This window comes from Delphinapterus leucas, chromosome 1 (assembly GCF_059928025.1).
Source record: "Delphinapterus leucas isolate spDelLeu-1000000601 "Yukka" chromosome 1, BTC_Dleu_Yukka2, whole genome shotgun sequence".
Taxonomy (NCBI): Eukaryota; Metazoa; Chordata; class Mammalia; order Artiodactyla; family Monodontidae; genus Delphinapterus; species Delphinapterus leucas.
In genome coordinates, this window is record NC_143129.1 from 82210632 (window position 1) to 82229823 (window position 19192).

The 19192-nt window shown below is 37.1% G+C and overlaps 1 protein-coding gene across 4 annotated transcripts in view; it reads left to right on the forward strand.

Annotated features, from left to right (window-relative positions):
* The window catches only part of GOLPH3L (golgi phosphoprotein 3 like), a 42971-nt gene that overhangs the window by 13303 nt on the left and 10476 nt on the right, over positions 1-19192 (forward strand). For 3 of the 4 annotated variants that reach the window (XM_022564228.2, XM_089916181.1, XM_089916187.1), the window contains 2 exons: positions 10442-10573; positions 12032-12146. In XM_022564228.2, coding sequence (XP_022419936.1) covers positions 10442-10573; positions 12032-12146 — 247 coding nt within the window. The remainder of the gene's footprint in view (positions 1-10441; positions 10574-12031; positions 12147-19192) is intronic. The other variant, XM_022564230.2, reaches the window with a different exon arrangement.

Sequence of the window (19192 nt, forward strand, 5' to 3'; positions counted from 1 at the left end):
AATCAGCCTGACACATATAAATACTCAATAAATAATAACCAAACTGAATTGAAATAAGTCAGTCAAAAGATACTGTATGATCTCACTTATATGAAGAATTAAAAAAAACAACACATAGACACAAAGCACAGATTGATGGTTGCCAGAGGTAGGGATTGGGGGTGGGTAGGTGAAATGAGTGAAGGTAATCAAAAAGGTACAAGCTTCCAGTTATAAAATAAATAAGTCCTGGAGATGTAATCTTTGGCATGATACCTATAGTTAATAATACTATATTGTATATATTAAAGTTGCTGAGAGAGTAGATATTAAAAGTTCTCATCACAAGAAAAAATTTGTAATTAACTATGTTTGATGATGGATGTTAAGTAGATTTATTGTGAGGATCATTTCACAATATATACATATATAGAATCATGTTGTACACCTGAAACTAATATGAAGTTATATGTCAGTTATATCAATAAAAAATAATAATAGCCATATAAATTTATAATTTAAAAATTGGGAAGTAAAGGAATAAAGATGGGAGAAAGCATAGGAGAAATATTAACTTTTATTTTTTATAGTGAGAAGTCAATTAGATGTTGTCTAATATTGAAACATTTACTTTAAACAAAAAACTCAACCTCTTAATCTATTTTCTTAACCTTAGAAATGAGTCTTTTAGGAAAATCTCATGTAATAAGGAAATGTTTGAAGTTCAGTAATTCCTTCAGTTTCAGTTCATTTTCTTTTTATGTTAAATTTAAGTAAAATTATATTTATTACATTTTACTTTAAAAATAGCACATGTAGGGCTTCCCTGGTGGCGCAGTGGTTGGGAGTCCGCCTGCTGATGCAGGGGACGCGGGTTCGTGCCCCGGCGCGGGAGGATCCCACGTTCCTCGGAGTGGCTGGGCCCGTGAGCCATGGCCGCTGAGCCTGTGCGCCTGGAGCCTGTGCTCTGCAACGGGAGAAGCCACAACAGTGAGAGGCCTGCGTACCGCAAAAAAAAAAAAAAAATAGCACATGTAGTATGATTTACTCCATTTTTTAAAAATGTTAAGTGTAATGTTACTTGAATTTGACATAAAAGGGAAATTGAGGTTAAACTGAATATTGCTTTTCTTCAAAACAAGATATCATTTACTAAAAGGCCCCACTAAGGTTAAAAAAGAGCTTATGAAAAAAATAAGACTATGTGTGGACCTTGTTTGGCTCCTAGTTCAAACAAACCAGGTATTCTAAAAATGCATTAAATAATTGATGGAATTTGAATGCTTACTGAATACTTGATAATATTAAGGAATTCTAATTTTTTTTTTTTTTTTTTTTTTTGGCGGTACATGGGCCTCTCCCGTTGCGGAGCACAGGCCCCAGACGTGCAGGCTCAGCGGCCATGGCTCACGGGCCCAGCCGCTCCGCGGCATGTGGGATCTTCCCGGACTGGGGCACAAACCCATGTCCCCTGCATCGGCAGGCGGACTCTCAACCACTGCGCCACCAGGGAAGCCCCTATTAATTTTTTTTAGGTGTGAAGTATTGCATTTTTTTTCCTTCATCTCTTGGGGAAAGTATTGTAATATTTTATAGATGATATGTTACAGCAGCTGGGATTTGCACTGAAATAATCTGGAGTTGGGGTGAGAGGTATAGATGAAAGATTGTACTGGTAGCTATTGAAGCTAGATGATGGATACATAGAGGTTAATAATCTCTATAGTTTGTGTATGTTTGGAAATGTTAAACCAAAAATGTGTTTAGAAAATGGTGTTGGGGTCATGTTTTCTTAAACCACATGATTCCAATTTAGGCAATATCCTATTGACTTCCTGTTATGAAAGATTAAGAAATTACCTCTCTCACAGTTTCTTTTACTTCTACTTCCCAATATTTTATGAAAATTTATAATGTATATGTTCTGTTCCATAATTTACACAAAGCTGTTCTATGAAGGGAAGCCCCACAACTGGGGTGGGGGGAGAAGCAGATGGGAAAATTGGTGGGTATGAGAGAAGATATGTGTATTGCATATATAAAGAAAAATCTGGTTTTACATATACCAAAATGATAATAGGATGATAGAATTATGAGCAATTTTTATTTTATTTTTTATGATTCTTTTTTTCTTTCCATATTTTCTAAAATATATGTATATTACTTTTTAATCAGGGAGAAAAGATCTATTTGAAGACAAAAGATATATCTGCATTTACCTAGCTTGGCTATTCTGAGGTTTGAACATCCATAAATGCCTTTATGTGTTTCTAAATCTATTTTAAATCATTTGAGGAGTTGTAGGGAAGTAGATTTAGCACCTTAGACACATTTTCAGATTTTTTACTCCCCCTTTTCAACTTTCTTTGGATGGTGTGTAGCAATGAAAATTCCATTTTCTCATAAGTAACAGATTGTGGGAAAAGAAAGGCATGTAAGTTACTGTTACTGTTTTTGGTGCTAACAATCATTTAAACATTTTTTAGAATAAAAAATTGAGGACAGTTTTACTGGCCAAAATGAGATTTAAAGCTTATGTAGGAATATTCAAAGATTACCAGTTGCTTTCCTTTATTTTGTATTTCCTTTTCACTGACAAGGCATTTCCATGTTGTTTTTATTTTCTGAACTTTTGATAGTGGTTTTTATTTTAAAAAGGGCGCAGGGAGAGTTCCCTGATGGCCTAGTGATTAGGATTCCTGGCTTTCACGGCTTGAGAAATTGTATCCATTTGTCTAGGTTTATAATCCATTCTTCCCAATCATGCTGAAATCATCTGTTAAACCAGAATAACACCCAGGTCACAGTTCCTTATTCTCCATTATGATTAAGGAGAGTGAGCTTTTATTAATGCTTAATCTCTTTTCTAAAATGTCTCTTTTGACATGGATGGACCTAGTGACTGTCATACACAGTGAAGTAAGTCAGAAAGAGAAAAACAAATATCATATATTAATGCATGTATTTGGAATCTGAAAAAAGTGGTATAGATGATCTTATTTACAAAGCAGAAATAGAGACACAGACCTAGAGAACAAATGTATGGATACCAAGGTGGAAGGTGGGGGGATGAATTGGGAGATTGGGATTGACATATAGTGTAGCACAGGGAACTCTACTCAGTGCTCTGTGGTGACCTAAATGAGAAGGAAATCCAAAAAAAAAGAGGGGATATATGTATACGTATAGCTGATTCACTTTGCTGAACAGTATAAGCTAATACAATATTGTAAAGCAACTATACTCCAATAAAAATAAATAAATAAAATGTCTCTTTTGGCTCTGTGGACATAGAAATATTAATTGGAGTTAGAATGAATCACATTAATTTATAAAAGAGGAATTTAGATCAAATCCTGGAAGCCACTCTTTTTATAGAGCACTTCAAAGGAAAATAGTAAATTAACTCTTCTTAAAGGAATTTTTTAGAGGAAAAAAATGAAATAAAATTCGTTTTGCTTGTAAAACTTTTTTTTTTCTTGTATAATTTTTGATAACACTGGAGATCATCATGCAGACATTGGGCTTTGGAACTGGGCATATAGAAAAGGCTTCAAGAAGACACAGTAAAATTCTTTCTCTCATGGAAAGTGAAGCAATTTTTATGTTGAATCTTCAGATTTGGTCGGGGAGAAAGATTTTTTTTTCAGTGTAGATAATTTGGAAAAATTAGAACACTTTTTTGGTTGGTTTGTAGACATTATTTTACATAATTGTGATAATCCTGAATATACAATTATGTATTTGCCTGTTTTTCATTCAAATTTATCATAAGGATTTTCGAACTATATTTTTAAAAACTCCTTTTAATGATGCTTTAAGTTTCTTTGCTTTCTTTCCTCTTTTTACCCCAAGCAGGCAATTTTAAGATCTTTAACCTTCATTGTTGTTTTAAGGTGTGTCTATAAAGAAGTTTGAATACTTCACTAGGCAGAAATTCAGTGCAAAGTGTTGACTGTCTGAATTTATTGAAATCTTATTGTCCAACCTTTTACAAGAATAAAATAGCATTATCAAAAATTTCTATATGTATAATCCTTGACTCAAAAATTTCTTCTAGGAATTTATTCAACAGAAATATACATACAAATGAATTTCTTTATAGCATTTTTTTTATAATGGCAAAAAATTGTAAACAACCGATACATACATCAGTAAGGACTTGGGTAGATAAACTATAGTGCATTTAGGGGCTTCCCTCGTGGAGCAGTTTTTGAGAATCTGCCTGCCAATGAAGGGGACACAGGTTCGAGCCATGGTCCAGGAAGATCCCACATACCATGGAGCAACTAAGCCCATGCGCCACAACTGCTGAGCCTGCGCTCTAGAGCCTGCGAGCCACAACTGCTGAAGTCCGTGCGCCTTGAGCCCGTGCTCCGCAACAGGAGAAGCCACCACAATGAGAAGCCCACGCACCGCAACGAAGAGTAGCCCCCGCTCACCGCAACTAGAGAAGGCCCAGAGGCAGCAACAAAGACCCAACGCAGCCAAAAATAAATAAATAAATTTACTAAAAAAAACAAAAACAAAAAACTATAGTGCATCTAAAATGCAGTACTGGGCTCCCCTGGTGGCGCAGTGGTAGAGAGTCCGCCTGCCAATGCAGGGGACACAGGTTCGTGCCCTGGTCTGGGAAGATCCCACATGCCGCGGAGTGGCTGGGCCCGTGAGCCATGGCCGCTGAGCCTGCGCGTCTGGAGCCTGTGCTCCGCAGCGGGAGAGGCCACAACAGTGAGAGGCCCGCGTACCGCAAAAAAAATTTTTAAAGTTAAAAAAAATAAAAATTAAAATGCAATACTGTGCAGTCATAACAATGATTGACGTAGCTCTGTGTTTAGTGTTGTGGAAAGATATCCAAAATAATGACTAAGTGGAAAAGTTGCCACTCAATATGATCTTATTTCTGTATGTAATATTAACAAATATATAATAGACTATGTATGTAAAATCTAGAAGATATCCACTAAACTGTTATGTGGAGGTGATAAGATTATAGGAGACTTTTACTTTCTAAATTATACATTTCTAAAATATGATCTTTTCTTTTTTTTTTTTTGACAATCATCTATTACGTTTATAATCAAGACAAAAAATCTACTATCCAAAGATCTCATTCTGCCAATCCTCCAATAGTCTCTGTTGGTCATGAAGTAGTGTGCAATTTTGGTACTTTTAGTAGATCCTAAAATTTTTCTTTTTCTCTTTTCCCTCATGTATATAGCCTTTGGTAATTAAATCTAATGACTGAATGGTGAATTTCAGTATACATGTGCTAGATCATCCTGCATACTAAAGCAGTGGCCCTTTAACACAGCATCTTTATTATAGATGGTTTGAGAATTTACCAGGACAGCTCCATATATTTAGAGCAAAATGGACTTACAGTTATAATCATTTTTAAAACTCTTCATGTGTATTTTTATACTTTTTTCTATTATGGCATATGATTCAATAAAAAGAAAGTTAAAAAACATTTGAAGAGTTTTATATAATATGAGATACTATTATGGGAAAGGGTGTTATTGAAAAACATACAGTTTATACATCCTGGTCTCCATTGCTTCTTTTTTTTTTTTTTTTAATTCATTTTTGGCTGCCTTGGGTCTTTATTGCTGCGCACAGGCTTTCTCTAGTTGCAGCAGGTGGGGGCTACTCTTCCTAGCAGTGCGCCGGCTTCTCATTGTGGTGGCTTCTCGTTGCAGAGCACAGGCTCTAGGCGTGCGGGCTTCAGTAGTTGTGGCACGTGGGCTCAGGGATTCTCATTTATGGTTCTGTTGACAACCTGACATCATTGTTACTGAAACAGAAGTTATATGGTCAGGCAGAAAAGAAAAAACAAGAAAAACTTTCCTTTAATTGCTTTAATACTGGCTGAAATGTTTGCACACCTGTTGAGATTCATAAAGTCATCAGGATTATATAAAAGTTATGCCTAAGTATATTATATATTATAAAGTAAAGTTATAGTTTAACCTTGATGAGGCAGCTAACTTGTATAAACCAAGTATTAATTGGGAAATAAAAGGCTTACTCCCTCCTTAAAGAGGAGTTACAAGTATTACTCCTGAAGTAGCCACGAGGCAGGCAGTGGAGAGAATTAATCCCAGGTTTTAGTCTAAGATCAGGTCCTCAGGAAATTTGGATATGTCTAGGGATGCTTATGATTCAAGCTGACCTTTTGCCAGGTTAACATATTTACTCTCAATCATAAATTTATGCTTTCAAAAAACATTTATTGAGAAATACTGTATATCAGTCATATACTCTCTCCCTAAGGAATTTATAGTCTACTGAGGACAAGCAGTTGGTTGCAGTGTGATATAATAAATGATAGGGGAGAAGTAGACACACACACACATACACCCAGGTGAGGAATCTAACCCAAAGGATGGAGTGGAGGGAAAGATAATGTTGGAGAAGGTGACATGGAAGATGTGACCCTTGTACTCAATCCTTAAGAACAAGGAGGAGTTGAGTAAAGAAGAGTATTGGTTCTTCTAGACAGAGAGAACTGTGTGTGCAAAGGCCAGTAGGCAAAAATGATGCATTAAGAGTACTTAAAATGGTTCCAGAAAGCTGGGGCATAGTGTTCTAGAGGAAAGAAGCCAGAGAGAGACTAGTAAGCAGCCTCCTGATTTAAGAGCTATTACTTAAAAATTTGGATTTGACTGGGAGGAGCATTTGAAAGAAATTTAAGCAAAAGGGAAGGGAGTTATATGATTAGCTTTGAGCTTAAAGATCATCCTGGCTGTGGGGAAAATGGAATTAGAAGACCTCTACTTCTGGCAGTATAGTGGTAAGACTTAATTTTTAATGTATTGTTGGGCCTTTGGAATGGAAAGGAAATCTTCAGAGCCCCCAAACAAACACCAAAATTAAAATCCTAGACTTGAGCAAAAAACAAACATGAAAACCAGATTGCTCTGGGGCAAATTACCAGATCAGTACAGAGATTCAGGAATTAGGTGGTCAGGAATAAACTTTTGGGTTGAAATAAAATGTAGAAGCTAGGTTTAAATGTGGTCCCTGTTGTGTGGCAGTCTCCCAGTCCACCATGCCTTACTCTCAGCAGAAGCAAGTGCAGATCTTCCTCTCTAGAGGAAAATATCCTCAATTTAGGCCTCCAGAATCTCGTAGATTCAAAAAAAATTAAATATGGACCTCTTAATCAAATATCATCAAACATACAAAGAAAAATACACGTGAGAAAGAATCAGCAGAAATAACAAATAATAAAGGACCTTAGATATTAAAATGATCAACCAATATGAAGTATCTATGATATTTTTAAAGAAATATAAGAATCACAAAATGAACAAGAAGAAATGATCACAAATGACCAGGCAAATGTGAAAAATAACTAAATAAAACTTTTAGAGATGAAAAATAGTTGAAATCAAAATCTCAGGGATAGTTTAACATATTAAATATAAATGGAGAGAGTAAATTGGAAGCCAGATATGAACTAAGTCTTGTGAAATCAATTTAGAGACAAAGGAAATGGAAAATATAAAGGAGAGATTAAAAGACATGGAGGTTAGAATAAGAAAGATTGAAAGAAAGGAAAAAGGAAATGAAGGAAAGCCAAAATTCTTAGAGATAAGAATTGAGAATTTTTGAGAAGTAAAAAATGAACGTACAGGGCTTCCCTGGTGGCGCAGTGGTTGAGAGTCCGCCTGCCGATGCAGGGGACACGGGTTTGTGCCCCGGTCCGGGAAGATCCCACATGCCGCGGAGCGGCTGGGCCCGTGAGCCATGGCCGCTAGGCCTGCGCGTCCGGAGCCTGTGCTCCGCAACGGAAGAGGCCACAACAGTGAGAGCCCCGCGTACCGCAAAAAAAAAAAAATGAACGTACAGACACAGGAAGCATATTACCAAATAGGATGCGTAAGTTCACACACAGTCTTGTTGTAGTCAAACTGCAAAACACCAAGAGAGAAGACCTTAAAGGACCAAAGAAAAAAGACAAATCGCCTACCACAATCAATAAGAGTGATAGATTTCTCATTGTAACAGTGGAATTTAGGAGGGCATAATATCTTCAATGTGATAAAGAGAAAACTATCAACCTAGAATTTTATGTCCAGAGAAGCAGTATTTTAAAAACAATGGTAAAATAAAGACATTTCATATAAACAAAACAGAGTTTGCCTCCAACAGACTTCCATTTAAGGAAATTCTACTTTAGGAGGAAGGAAAATGGTACCAGAAAGGAGGTCTGAGATGCACGAAGGAATGGTCAGCAAAGAATTTGGTAAGCAACCGAGTAAATCTGAACAAGGGCTACCTGTATAAAATAACGATGATGCTAATAATGATGTCTAATTTGTGAGGTTAAAAAAAAGATAAAATATTGGCAAACTAGGAGAGTGATTAATATATTGATTTGTTTTAAAAATAAATTCGATCTTGTATGAATTTTAAATGATCATGCATGTTAAAATTTCAAAAATCACTTCCTAAAGAAAAGTGAATGTACAACTTCCAAATCAATAAAGTGGAAAACTGGAATTTTTAAAAGATGTTTTTTAATTCTTTGCCACCACTTAGCTTTGTGACCTCTATCATATTACATAACCTCCATAAGCCTTAATTTCCTCATCTTTAAAATGTGGATAATAGTAATACCTCCCTTATAAGATTGTTGTGAAGATGTAATCATATAATGCATGCAAAAAAGCTTAGCACAAATCTACTGCATAATAAGTGTTCAATAAATATTAGACATTACTGTTATTACTAGTGACTTAGTCTTGGTGATGCTTTAAAGCCATGCTAGAATCTGCCAACATCACACCCACCTTCTCTCCAATGAGAGGGAACGCTACACACAAAGATAGCTAAAGAGTGTTAAACAGTTCTGATAACACTGATGGGTCTTCCTTGTGTTAATCATAGCTCCTTGTTCAGAACCTTCAGAATTTAATATTGCCTTTCAATAAAAAGTTCAGAGCATCAAGGCTTTCCACAGCCTAGCCCAGCCAACTTGATCTCATGAGTTCTCTTTAAATTCTTGAGTTAAATCTGTAAACATATCTGAGGTCTCCTTCCTTGACACTTTACTTGGAACGCCCTTTTGAAGAATAGGTAAAATTTGGATGACTTCCTTCATCTGGAAAATCCACCTTCTCTGCTAAATTCAACCTATTCTTCAAACCCTAGCTCAAGTCCCATAAGAGTTTCTGACTACTCTAGCCCAAAAGTGATTTATAATTTGAAAAACTATCATCTAAACCAAACTTCCGGGACTTCCCTGGTGGTGCAGCGGTTAAGAATCCACCTGCCAGTGCAGGGGACACGGGTTCGAGCCCTGGTCAGGGAAGATTCCACATGCTTTGGAGCAACTAAACCCGTGCGCCACAACTACTGAGTCTGCACTCTAGAGCCTGCAAGCCACAACTACTGAGTCTGCATTCTAGAGCCCGCAAGCCACAACTACTGAGCCTGTGTGCCGCAACTACTGAAGCCCACATGCCTCGAGCCCATGCTTCACAGCAAGAGAAGCCACTGCAATGACAAGCCCACACACCACAACGAAGAGCAGCCCCCGCTTGCTGCAACTAGAGAAAGCCTGCGTGCAGCAACGAAGACCCAATGCCACCAATAAATAAATAAATAAATTGATTGATTAATTAAAAATAAATAAACAAGCCAAATTTCCTATAGTGATTTATGCCTGTCTCTTCTACTCCATTTTTGGTTGAGCTTTTATTTAAATTTTATATTATCACAGAAAATTTTCCTGGAGTTTGCATGGTCTTTCCAGCTACATTTTCAGCTCCTTAAGACAGTGGCTATTAACTATATACCTTTGTATTCCCTATAGTTCCTAGGGAAGAGAAACTAATATTTAAGTGCCTATGATATGCCAGGTACTATACTAAATGGTTTCTTGTATATATCTCACTTATTCCTCACAATAAACTTATAAAGATAGATATCAGTGCCCCCATTTTACAGATGAGGACATTGCACTTGAGAAAGGCTAAGTAACATACCCACGGCATTTAACTAGTCAGTGGCAGAGCTGACTACACCACCCATCAAAATAGCTTGCAAATAATACATGTCTTGGAGGCGTAAAAGGCTCAAATGATTTATACATTTTTCTACTTGACCTATTTGTATCCCACTCTGAAATTTAGAGTGTCATGGAAACAGATTTCAAAGAAACCAAAAGTCTTCTCAAAAATTAAAATTTGGCATGCCAATTGTTAACTAACAGCCAAACCACAGGAATTCACGAAGACCTTGAAGTTAGACAGAAAGTCATACTTTGGGGTAGGGGGGTTAGATTAAGGGACTTAAAGAGATTTTTTTCATTTATTTTATACATTGCCTTGAGTTCATGTAATGTGAAGTGAAATGAATCACACAACAAAGTGGACCATTCTTTGGGTGCTTACCGCAAGTCCATATCCCTTTCAGAACATTCTTTCTCTTCTCTTTTCCCCTTTCCTAGGGTTACACATCTTTCTGGAATGACTGCATATCATCTGGCCTGCGAGGGGGCATCCTGATAGAGCTGGCCATGCGAGGTCGAATCTATCTAGAACCCCCCACCATGCGTAAGAAGCGACTACTAGACAGAAAGGTAGAGCGTCCTCTGCGAACATCCTCTTATGAAAGGGCAGATATCAACAGTCCATTTTGGATGAATAGGAAGATTTGAGTAGTGAGACAATATAAATATTACTTATTCAGTTGTCCCATTGTCTAGCAGGTTTAATTATCCTGTAGCAGGGAAAGAAATCCAAGTATCCATGGTCAAAAGAGTTATAAGAAATTCATGATTTTGTCTTCCATTTTTATGCAGAAAAATCACATTTAGGATGGTGTTGATTATTTTTCTCTATATATCTGTACCTATAATATTATGAAATAGAGTATTGTATATGAAGAGGCAAACATGTGCGTCAGGTGCAGTCTTTACTTAACTCTGGTCATCCTCAGATAACCATTCAATTTCCCTCCTTCCAAGTATTTTGCAAGTTCTCTCTAGCCTATGAGGTATACCGCTCTCTCCATTTTCTTACTACTCATTTTTTCCACTCACAACTTCACTGTCATACTCAGCAGTCTACTGAAACTACATTCTTAGGTGTCACCAGCTAATTTTCAGGCTTCAATTTATTTTTCTCTTTTAACCTATATGTGGTGTTCAACACTTTTGACTACCTCTTACTTGAAACTTTCTGTTCTTTTAAAAAAATATTTATTTATTTATTTTTATTTGGCTGCGTCGGGTCTTAGTTGCAGCATGTGGGATCCTCATTGCAGCATACGGGCTTCTCTAGTTGTGGCGCATGGGCTTCTCTCTAGTTGTGGCATGTGGGCTCAGTAGTTGCAGTGCACGGGCTTAATTGCCCCACAGTATGTGGGATCTTAGTTCCACGACCGGGGATCAAACCTGCATCCCCTGCATTGGAAGGTAGATTCTTAACCACTGGACCGCTAGGAAAGTCCCATCTGTTCTTGACCTTTGTTATATTACATCCTCTTGCTTCTCTGGCTGTACCCTATTTCCTTTACTTTTCCATTCCTTAACATCTAAGTCTCAGTTTGTATCACTTTGTATAACTTTTGGAGATATCATTTACTTTTACAGCTTCATCTATCACCCCCATGATATATTAACTCCCAAATTTCTAGGCCTGTCTTCTTTTTCCACCCCCAGGAACATAGTTAAGTATTGTCCAGACATTTCAACTTGGCTATCCCATATCAGTTAAAACCAAACTTCATCAACTTTTCCTGACTTTCCTATCTTTATTAATTGTTTCACAAGTTGGTTTTCCAGGCTCAAAGAGTTATTGAATCTTTTCTCCATTATCATTTATATCCAGTTTGTCATTGGGGCCCACTTCAAATGTTTTTTTATCTCCCTATTATCACCCCATACTAGATTTTAAATTTCTGAGGACAGAGAAAATATGTTATGCTGCTTTGCATTTCCTATGATTTAACCAATAATATATGTATAGCATATTGAATAACTTTAATTTGAATGAAGTATATCAACCAGGGTCTTTTGTTTCTTCTTTTCTGAAAGGTACTACTAAAGTCAGACAGCCCAACGGGTGATGTTTTACTGGATGAAACTCTCAAACACATCAAAGCAACTGAACCCACAGAAACTGTCCAAACATGGATAGAGCTACTCACTGGTAAGATGACTCAGAATGATTTAAAAATCCCACATTTTATAATTTTTATCCTACTCTTAAGGTTGGGAGAAGAAGTATAGAAGATCAGGGTGCTGCGTAAGATATATATGCTTCACTGTTTAACTGTACTAATGAGGGACAAAAAAGACATGATTAATCAGTACGTAAAGTTTTCCAGAGCTTCATCTTACCTCTGTCCACCTCATAAGCTCACAAGAAATTTTTTAACAACCATGTTGATGTATAATTCACATCCCATACAGATGACCCATTTAAAGTACACAATTAAATGGATTTTAGTATATTCACACAATTGTGCAACCATCATCACAACCTAAGTTTAGAACATTTTCATCATCCCCAAAATAAACCCCATACTCATTAGCAGTTTTCCCCACATTTCCCCAACCCTCCTGCCCAGCTACAGGCAACCACTAATCTACGTTCTATCTCTGTAGATTTGCCTATTCTGGATATTCCATATAAATGAAATCTTACAACTTATGGTTTTTTGTGACTAACTTCTGAGGATAATATTTTCAAGGTTCATCCATGTTGTGGCATGTATTAGCACTTCATTCCTTTTTTTCTCAAGGGCAAGTTCAAAAAATTTAATATGAATAATCAAGCCTAAGCCATAATATTTTAGGAGAATATTCCACAGGGCACTTTGAGATCACAGCCAGTGTCACCTTCTGGAACAGTTTTTTTTTTTTTTTTTTTTTTTTGCCGTACGCGGGCCTCTCACTGCCACGGCCTCTCCCGTTGCAGAGCACAGGCTCCAGATGCACAGGGTCAGTGGCCATGGCTCACAGGCCCAGCCGCTCCGCGGCATGTGGGATCTTCCCGGACCGGGGCACGAACCCGTGTCCCCTGCATCAGCAGGCGGACTCTCAACCACTGTGCCACCAGGGAAGACCTGGAACAATTTTTTTAACTGAAGTTTTTATTGAGACATTTGTATATTCACATGCAGTTGCAAGAAATAATACAGAAAGATCCCTTTATATGCTTTGTCCAGAATCCCCCACTGGTAACATTTCTCAAAATTTTAAAATATGACAACCAGGATACTGAAATTGATACAATCCACCATTCTTATTAGAATTTCCCCCCCCCTTTTTTTTTTTTTTGGCCACACTGCATAGCATGCAGAATCTTAGTTCCCCAACCAAGGATCAAACTTGTGCCCCCTGCAATGGAAGTGCAGAGTCTTAACCACCGGACCACCAGAGAAGTCCCAAGAATTTCCCGTTTTAATTTGACTCCTTTTTATTGCCAAATAATATTTCATTGTATGGTTATACAACTTTAATTACTTATTCATCAGTTGATGGACATTTGAGTTATTTCCACTTATTGGCTATTATGAATAGTGCTGCTATGAACATTCATAGACAGGTTTTTGTGTGGACATGTTTTAACTTTGGGGGGTATATAGTTAACTTTTTATTGTGGTAAAATATACATATTTATTATCTTAATCATAAGTGTACAATTCAGTGACATTAAATACAGGCACAGTGTTATATAACCATCACTTCTCTCTACACTCAAAGCTTTCACATCATTGCAAACACCCCTCTTCCTCCCTCCCCTCATTCCGTCTACTTTCTGTCTCTGAATTTGCCTGTACTAAGTAACTCATATAAGTGGAATCATATAATATTCTCCTTCTATGTCTGGCTTATTTCACTAAGCATGTTTTCAAGATCCATTCATTTTGTAGCATACATCAAAATCTCATTCCTTTTTATGGTTGAATAATATTCCACTGTATGTGTATACCACATTTTGTTCATTTCATCTGTTGATGTACACTTGGGTGTTTCCATCTTTTGGCTATTGTGGATAATGCTCCTGGGAACATTTTCGTACATATATCTGTTCAAGTCACTGCTTTCCATTCTTTTGGATGTATATCTTGGAGTAGAATTACTGGGTATGTGATAGTTCAATGTTTTGAGAAACCACCAAACTTTTTCTACAGAGGCTGCACTCTTTTACATTCTTACCAGCCAAGTGTGAAGGTTGCAGTTTCTCCACATCCTCATCAGCACTTTTTATATTCTAATTTTTGTTTTGTTTTGTTTTGTTTTTAATTATAGCCATCCTAGTAGGTGTGAAGTGGTATCTCACTGTGGTTTTGATTTGCATTTCCCTAATGATTAATGATGTTGAGCATCTTTTCATGGACCATTTATATATCTTCTTTGGAGAAATGTCTATTCAAGTACTTTGCCCATTTTTGAATTGGCTTCTGTTGTTGTTTTTGAGTTTTAGAAGCTCTTTCTATATTCTAGATAGTAATCCCTTATCAGATATATGATTTGCAAATATTTTCTCTCATTCTGTTATTTCTTCGTTTTATTGATAATAACTCTTGATGTACAAAATTTCTTAATTTTGATGAAGTCCAACTTATCTACTTGTTGCCTGTACTTTTGGTGTCATATCCATGAAATCTTTGCCAAATCTGATGTCATAAAGATTTTCCCCAGTGCTTTATTCTAAGAGTTTTATAGTTTTAGTTCTTAAATTTGGTTCTTTGATCCATTTTTACTTAATTTTTGTATATGATGTAAGGTAAAGGTTCAGCTTCATTCTTTTGCATGTGGATATGCAGTTTCTCAGAACCATTTGTTAAAAATACTATTCTTTCCCCCTTGAATGGTGTTGGCAGCCTTGTTGAAAAATCAGTTGACCATATCTGTGAGGGTTTATTTCTGGGCTCTCTATTCTATTGCATTAATCTGTATGTTTGTCCTTGTGCCAGTACCATACTGTTTTACTTACTGTAGCTTGGTAGTAAGTTTTGAAGTTGGGAAAGTATGAGTCCACTAACTTTATTCTTCTTTTTCAAGTTATTTTGGCTGTTCTGGGTCCCTTGCAATTCCATATGAATTTGAGGATCAGCTTTTCCACTTCTGTGGAAAAGACTGTTAGAATTTGATAGGGATTGTGTTGAACCTGTAGATCTCTTCAGGTGGTATTGCCATTTTAACAGTGTTAAGTCTTCCTGTCCATTAAAAGAAGCTCAGTCTGTCTTTCCATTATTTATGTGTTCTTTAATTTCTTTCAGCAGTGTTTTATAGTTTTCAGTGTACAAATCTTCCACCTCCCTGGTTAGACTTATTCCTAAATATTTAATTTTCTTAGACACTATTATAAATGAGATTGCTTTCTTAATTTCATTTTCAGATTATTCATTTCTGATATATAGAAACAACTGATTTTTTGTGTGTTCATCTTGTACCCTGCAACTCAGCTGAGTTTATTAGCTCTAGTAGCTTTTTGTGTACTTTGGGGGATTTTCTATCTGCAAACAGAGATAGTTTTAGTTTTTCCTTTACAATTTAGATGCCTTTAATTTTTTCTTTCTTGTCTACTAGCTCTGGCCAGAACTTCCAGTAAATTGTTGAATAGCAGTGGTGAAAGCAGGCATCCTTGTCTTTCTTGTTCCTTGACCTTTGGGGGATCTTTTACAATTAGCTTTGAGCTTTTCATAAATACTCTTTATCATGTTGAGGAATTTTTCTTTTACTCCTAGTTTCCTAGAAGTTTTTATCATGAAATGGTGTTTGTTTTTCTCAAGTTGCTTTTCTGAGTCAAGTGAGATGATCATGTGGGGGTTTTCTTCATTCTGTTAAATGATGTATTACATTGTTTGACTTTTTATTGAGTTAAAATTGGCATAAACATTATATTAATTTCAGGTGTACATCATATTGATTCAATATTTGTACATATTATGAAATGATCACCACAATAATTCTAGTTAGTATCCATCATCACACATAGGTAGTTTTTTTTTTCTTGTGTGAGAACTTTTTAAAAAATATATTTATTTATTTGGCTGCACCGGGTCTTAGTTGCAGCACGCAGGATCTTCATTGCTGCATGCAGGATCTTCATTGCGGCATACGGGACCTTTTAGTTGTGGCAAGTAGGATCTTTAGTTGTGGCATGTGAGCTCTTAGCTGTGGCATGTGGGATCTAGTTCTCCAACCAGGGATCGAACCTGGGCCCCCTGTGTTGGGAGCATGGAGTCTTAACCACTGGACCACCAGGGAAGTCCTGAGAACTTTTAAGATCTGTTTTCTTGGAACTTTCAAATATATAATACAGTGTTATTAACTATAGTCACCATGCTGTACATTACATCCCCAGGATTTATTTATTTTATAACTAGAATTTTGTATCTTTTGATCTCCTTCACCCATTCTGGCATTCTCCCCCTCCCTGCCCCTAGCAACTACCAATCTGTTCTCTGTATCTATGATTTTGGAATTTTTTGTTTTTGTTTTACATTCCACATACAAGTGAGATCATAATAGTATTTGTCTTTCTCTGTCTGACTTTTTTTTTTATAGATTTATGCGGGCATTCAGCCTCACTTATTTATTTTATTTTATTTTATTTTTTAAAAAATATTTATTTATATATTTGGTTGTGCCGGGTCTTTGTTGCAGCAGGCAGGCTCCTTAGTTGCAGCTCACAGCCTCCTTAGTTGCAGCAGGAGGACTCCTTAGTTGCGGCTCGCAGGCTCATTAGTTGCGGCAGGCAGGCTCCTTAGTTGCAGCTCAAGGGCTCCTTAGTTGCAGCATGTAACTCTTAGTTGTGGCATGCATGTGGGATCTAGTTCCCTGACCAGGGATTGAACCCAGGCCCCCTGCGTTGGGAGCACGGAGTCTTCACCACTGTACCACCAGGGAAGTCCCTCTGTCTGACTTACTTCACTTAGCATAATGCCCTCAAGGTCCATCCAGGTTGTCATGAATGGCAAGATTTCCTGTTTTTTATGGTTGAATAATATTCTGTTGTATGTATATGTGTGCATATATGTATGTGTGTGGTGTGTGTATATACATATACCACATTTTCTTTATCCATTCATCCATAATTGATATTTAAGTTGCTTCCATGTCTTGGCTATTATAAATAATGCTGCAGTGAACATGGGGTGCATATATCTTTTCAATTCTACTCAGAAGTAGAATTACTAGATTATATGATAGTTGTAATTTTAAGTTTTTGAGAAACCTCTATACTGTTTTCTTTTTTTTTAATTAAAAAATTTTTTTTTAATTTTATTTATTTTTTTGGCTACATTGGGTCTTCATTGCTGCACGTGGGCTTTCTCTAGTTGCGGTGAGTGGGGGCTACTTTTCATTGCAGTGCGTGGACTTCTCATTGCAGTGGCTTCTCTTGTGGAGCACGGGCTCTAGGCGCGCAGGCTTCAGTAGTTGTGGCATGCGGGCTCAGTAATTGTGGCTCATGGGCTGTAGAGCACAGGCTCAGTAGTTGTGGCGCATGGGCTTAGGTGCTCTGCAGCATGTGAGATCTTCCCAGACCAGGGATTAAACCATGTCCCCTGCATTGGCAGGTGGATTCTCAACCACTGCACCACCAGGGAAGTCCTATACTGTTTTCTGTAGTGACTGGGCCAATTTACATTTTCACTAACAGTACACAAGGGTTCCCTTTTCTCTATATCCTCACCAACAGTTGTTATTCTTGGTCTTTTTAATATTAGCCATCTTAACAAATGTGGAATGATATCACACTATGGTTTTGATTTGCATTTCCTTGATGATTAGTGATGTTGAGCGCATTTTCATGTGTCTTTTGGCCATTTGTATGTCTTCTTTAGAAAAATGTCTATTCAGGTCCTCAGCCCATTTGATTTTCTGTTACATTCCTGGGATAAATTTTACTTAATCAAGGTGAATAATCATTTTATTATGCTGTTGGATTCAATTTGCTAATATTTTATTAAGAATTTTGCATCTATATTCATAGGACTTATTAGTCTGTAACTTTCTTTTCTTGTGATGTATTTTTTTAATTTATTAATTTATTATTATTTTTTGGCTGCATTGGGTCTTTGTTGCTGCGCGCGGGCTTTCTCTAGTTATGTCGAGTGGGGGCTACTCTTCATTGCGATTCACAGGCTTCTCATTGCGGTGGCTTCTCTTGTTATGGAGCACAGGCTCTAGGCGCACAGGCTTCAGTAGTTGTGGCACACGGACTCGGTAGTTGTGGCTCACGAGCTGGGCTTAGTTGCTCCGCCGCACGTGGAATCTTCCCAGACCAGGGCTCAAACCCATGTCCCCCTGCATTGACAGGCAGATTCTTAACCACTGTGCCACCAGTGAAGTACTCTTGTGATGTCTTTATCTGGCTTTAGTATCAGGATAATCCTTGCCTCACAGAATGAATTAGGAGGCGTTCCCTCTTCAGTTTTTTGGAAGACTTTGAGAAGGATTTGTGTTAATTCTTGTTTAAATGTTAGGTAGAATTCACTGATGAAGCCATCTGGTCCAGGACTTTTCTTTTTGGGGAGGTTTTTGATTACTGATTTCATCTTTTTTTTTTTTTTTGCGGTACGTGGGCCTCTCACTGTTGTGGCCTTTCCCGTTACGGAGCACAGGCTTTGGATGCGCAGGCTCAGCGGCCATGGCTCACGGGCCTAGCCGCTCCGTGGCACGTGGGATCTTCCCGGACCGGGGCACGAACCCATGTCCCCTGCATCAGCAGGCGGACTCTCAACCACTGCGCCACCAGGGAAGCCCTGATTTCATCTTTTTACTTGCTATAAATCTGTTGAAATTTTCTATTTCTTCATCAGTCAGTTTAGATAATTTGAGTGTTTCAGGGAATTTGTCCATTTCTTCTAGGTTATATAATTTGTTGGCTTACCATTATTCATAGTATTCTCTTATAATCCTTTTTTTAATCTTTGCAAGGTCAGTTGTAATGTCCCCACTTTAATTTCTCATTTTAGTTGTTTGTATCTTTTCTCTTTTTCTTTGGCAGTCTACCTAAAAGTTTGTGAATTTTGTTGATCTTTTCAAAAAACCAACTCTTTGTTTCTTTGGTCTTCTTTGTTGTTTTTCTGATTTCTCTTTTTGTTCATCTCTTCTCTAATCTTTATTTCGTTCCTTCTGTTAGCTTTGGGTTTACTTTGCTCTTCTTTTTCTAGTCCATTAAAGTGTAAAGTTAGGTGATTGATTTGAGGCTTACTTTTTTAATTTAGGCATTTA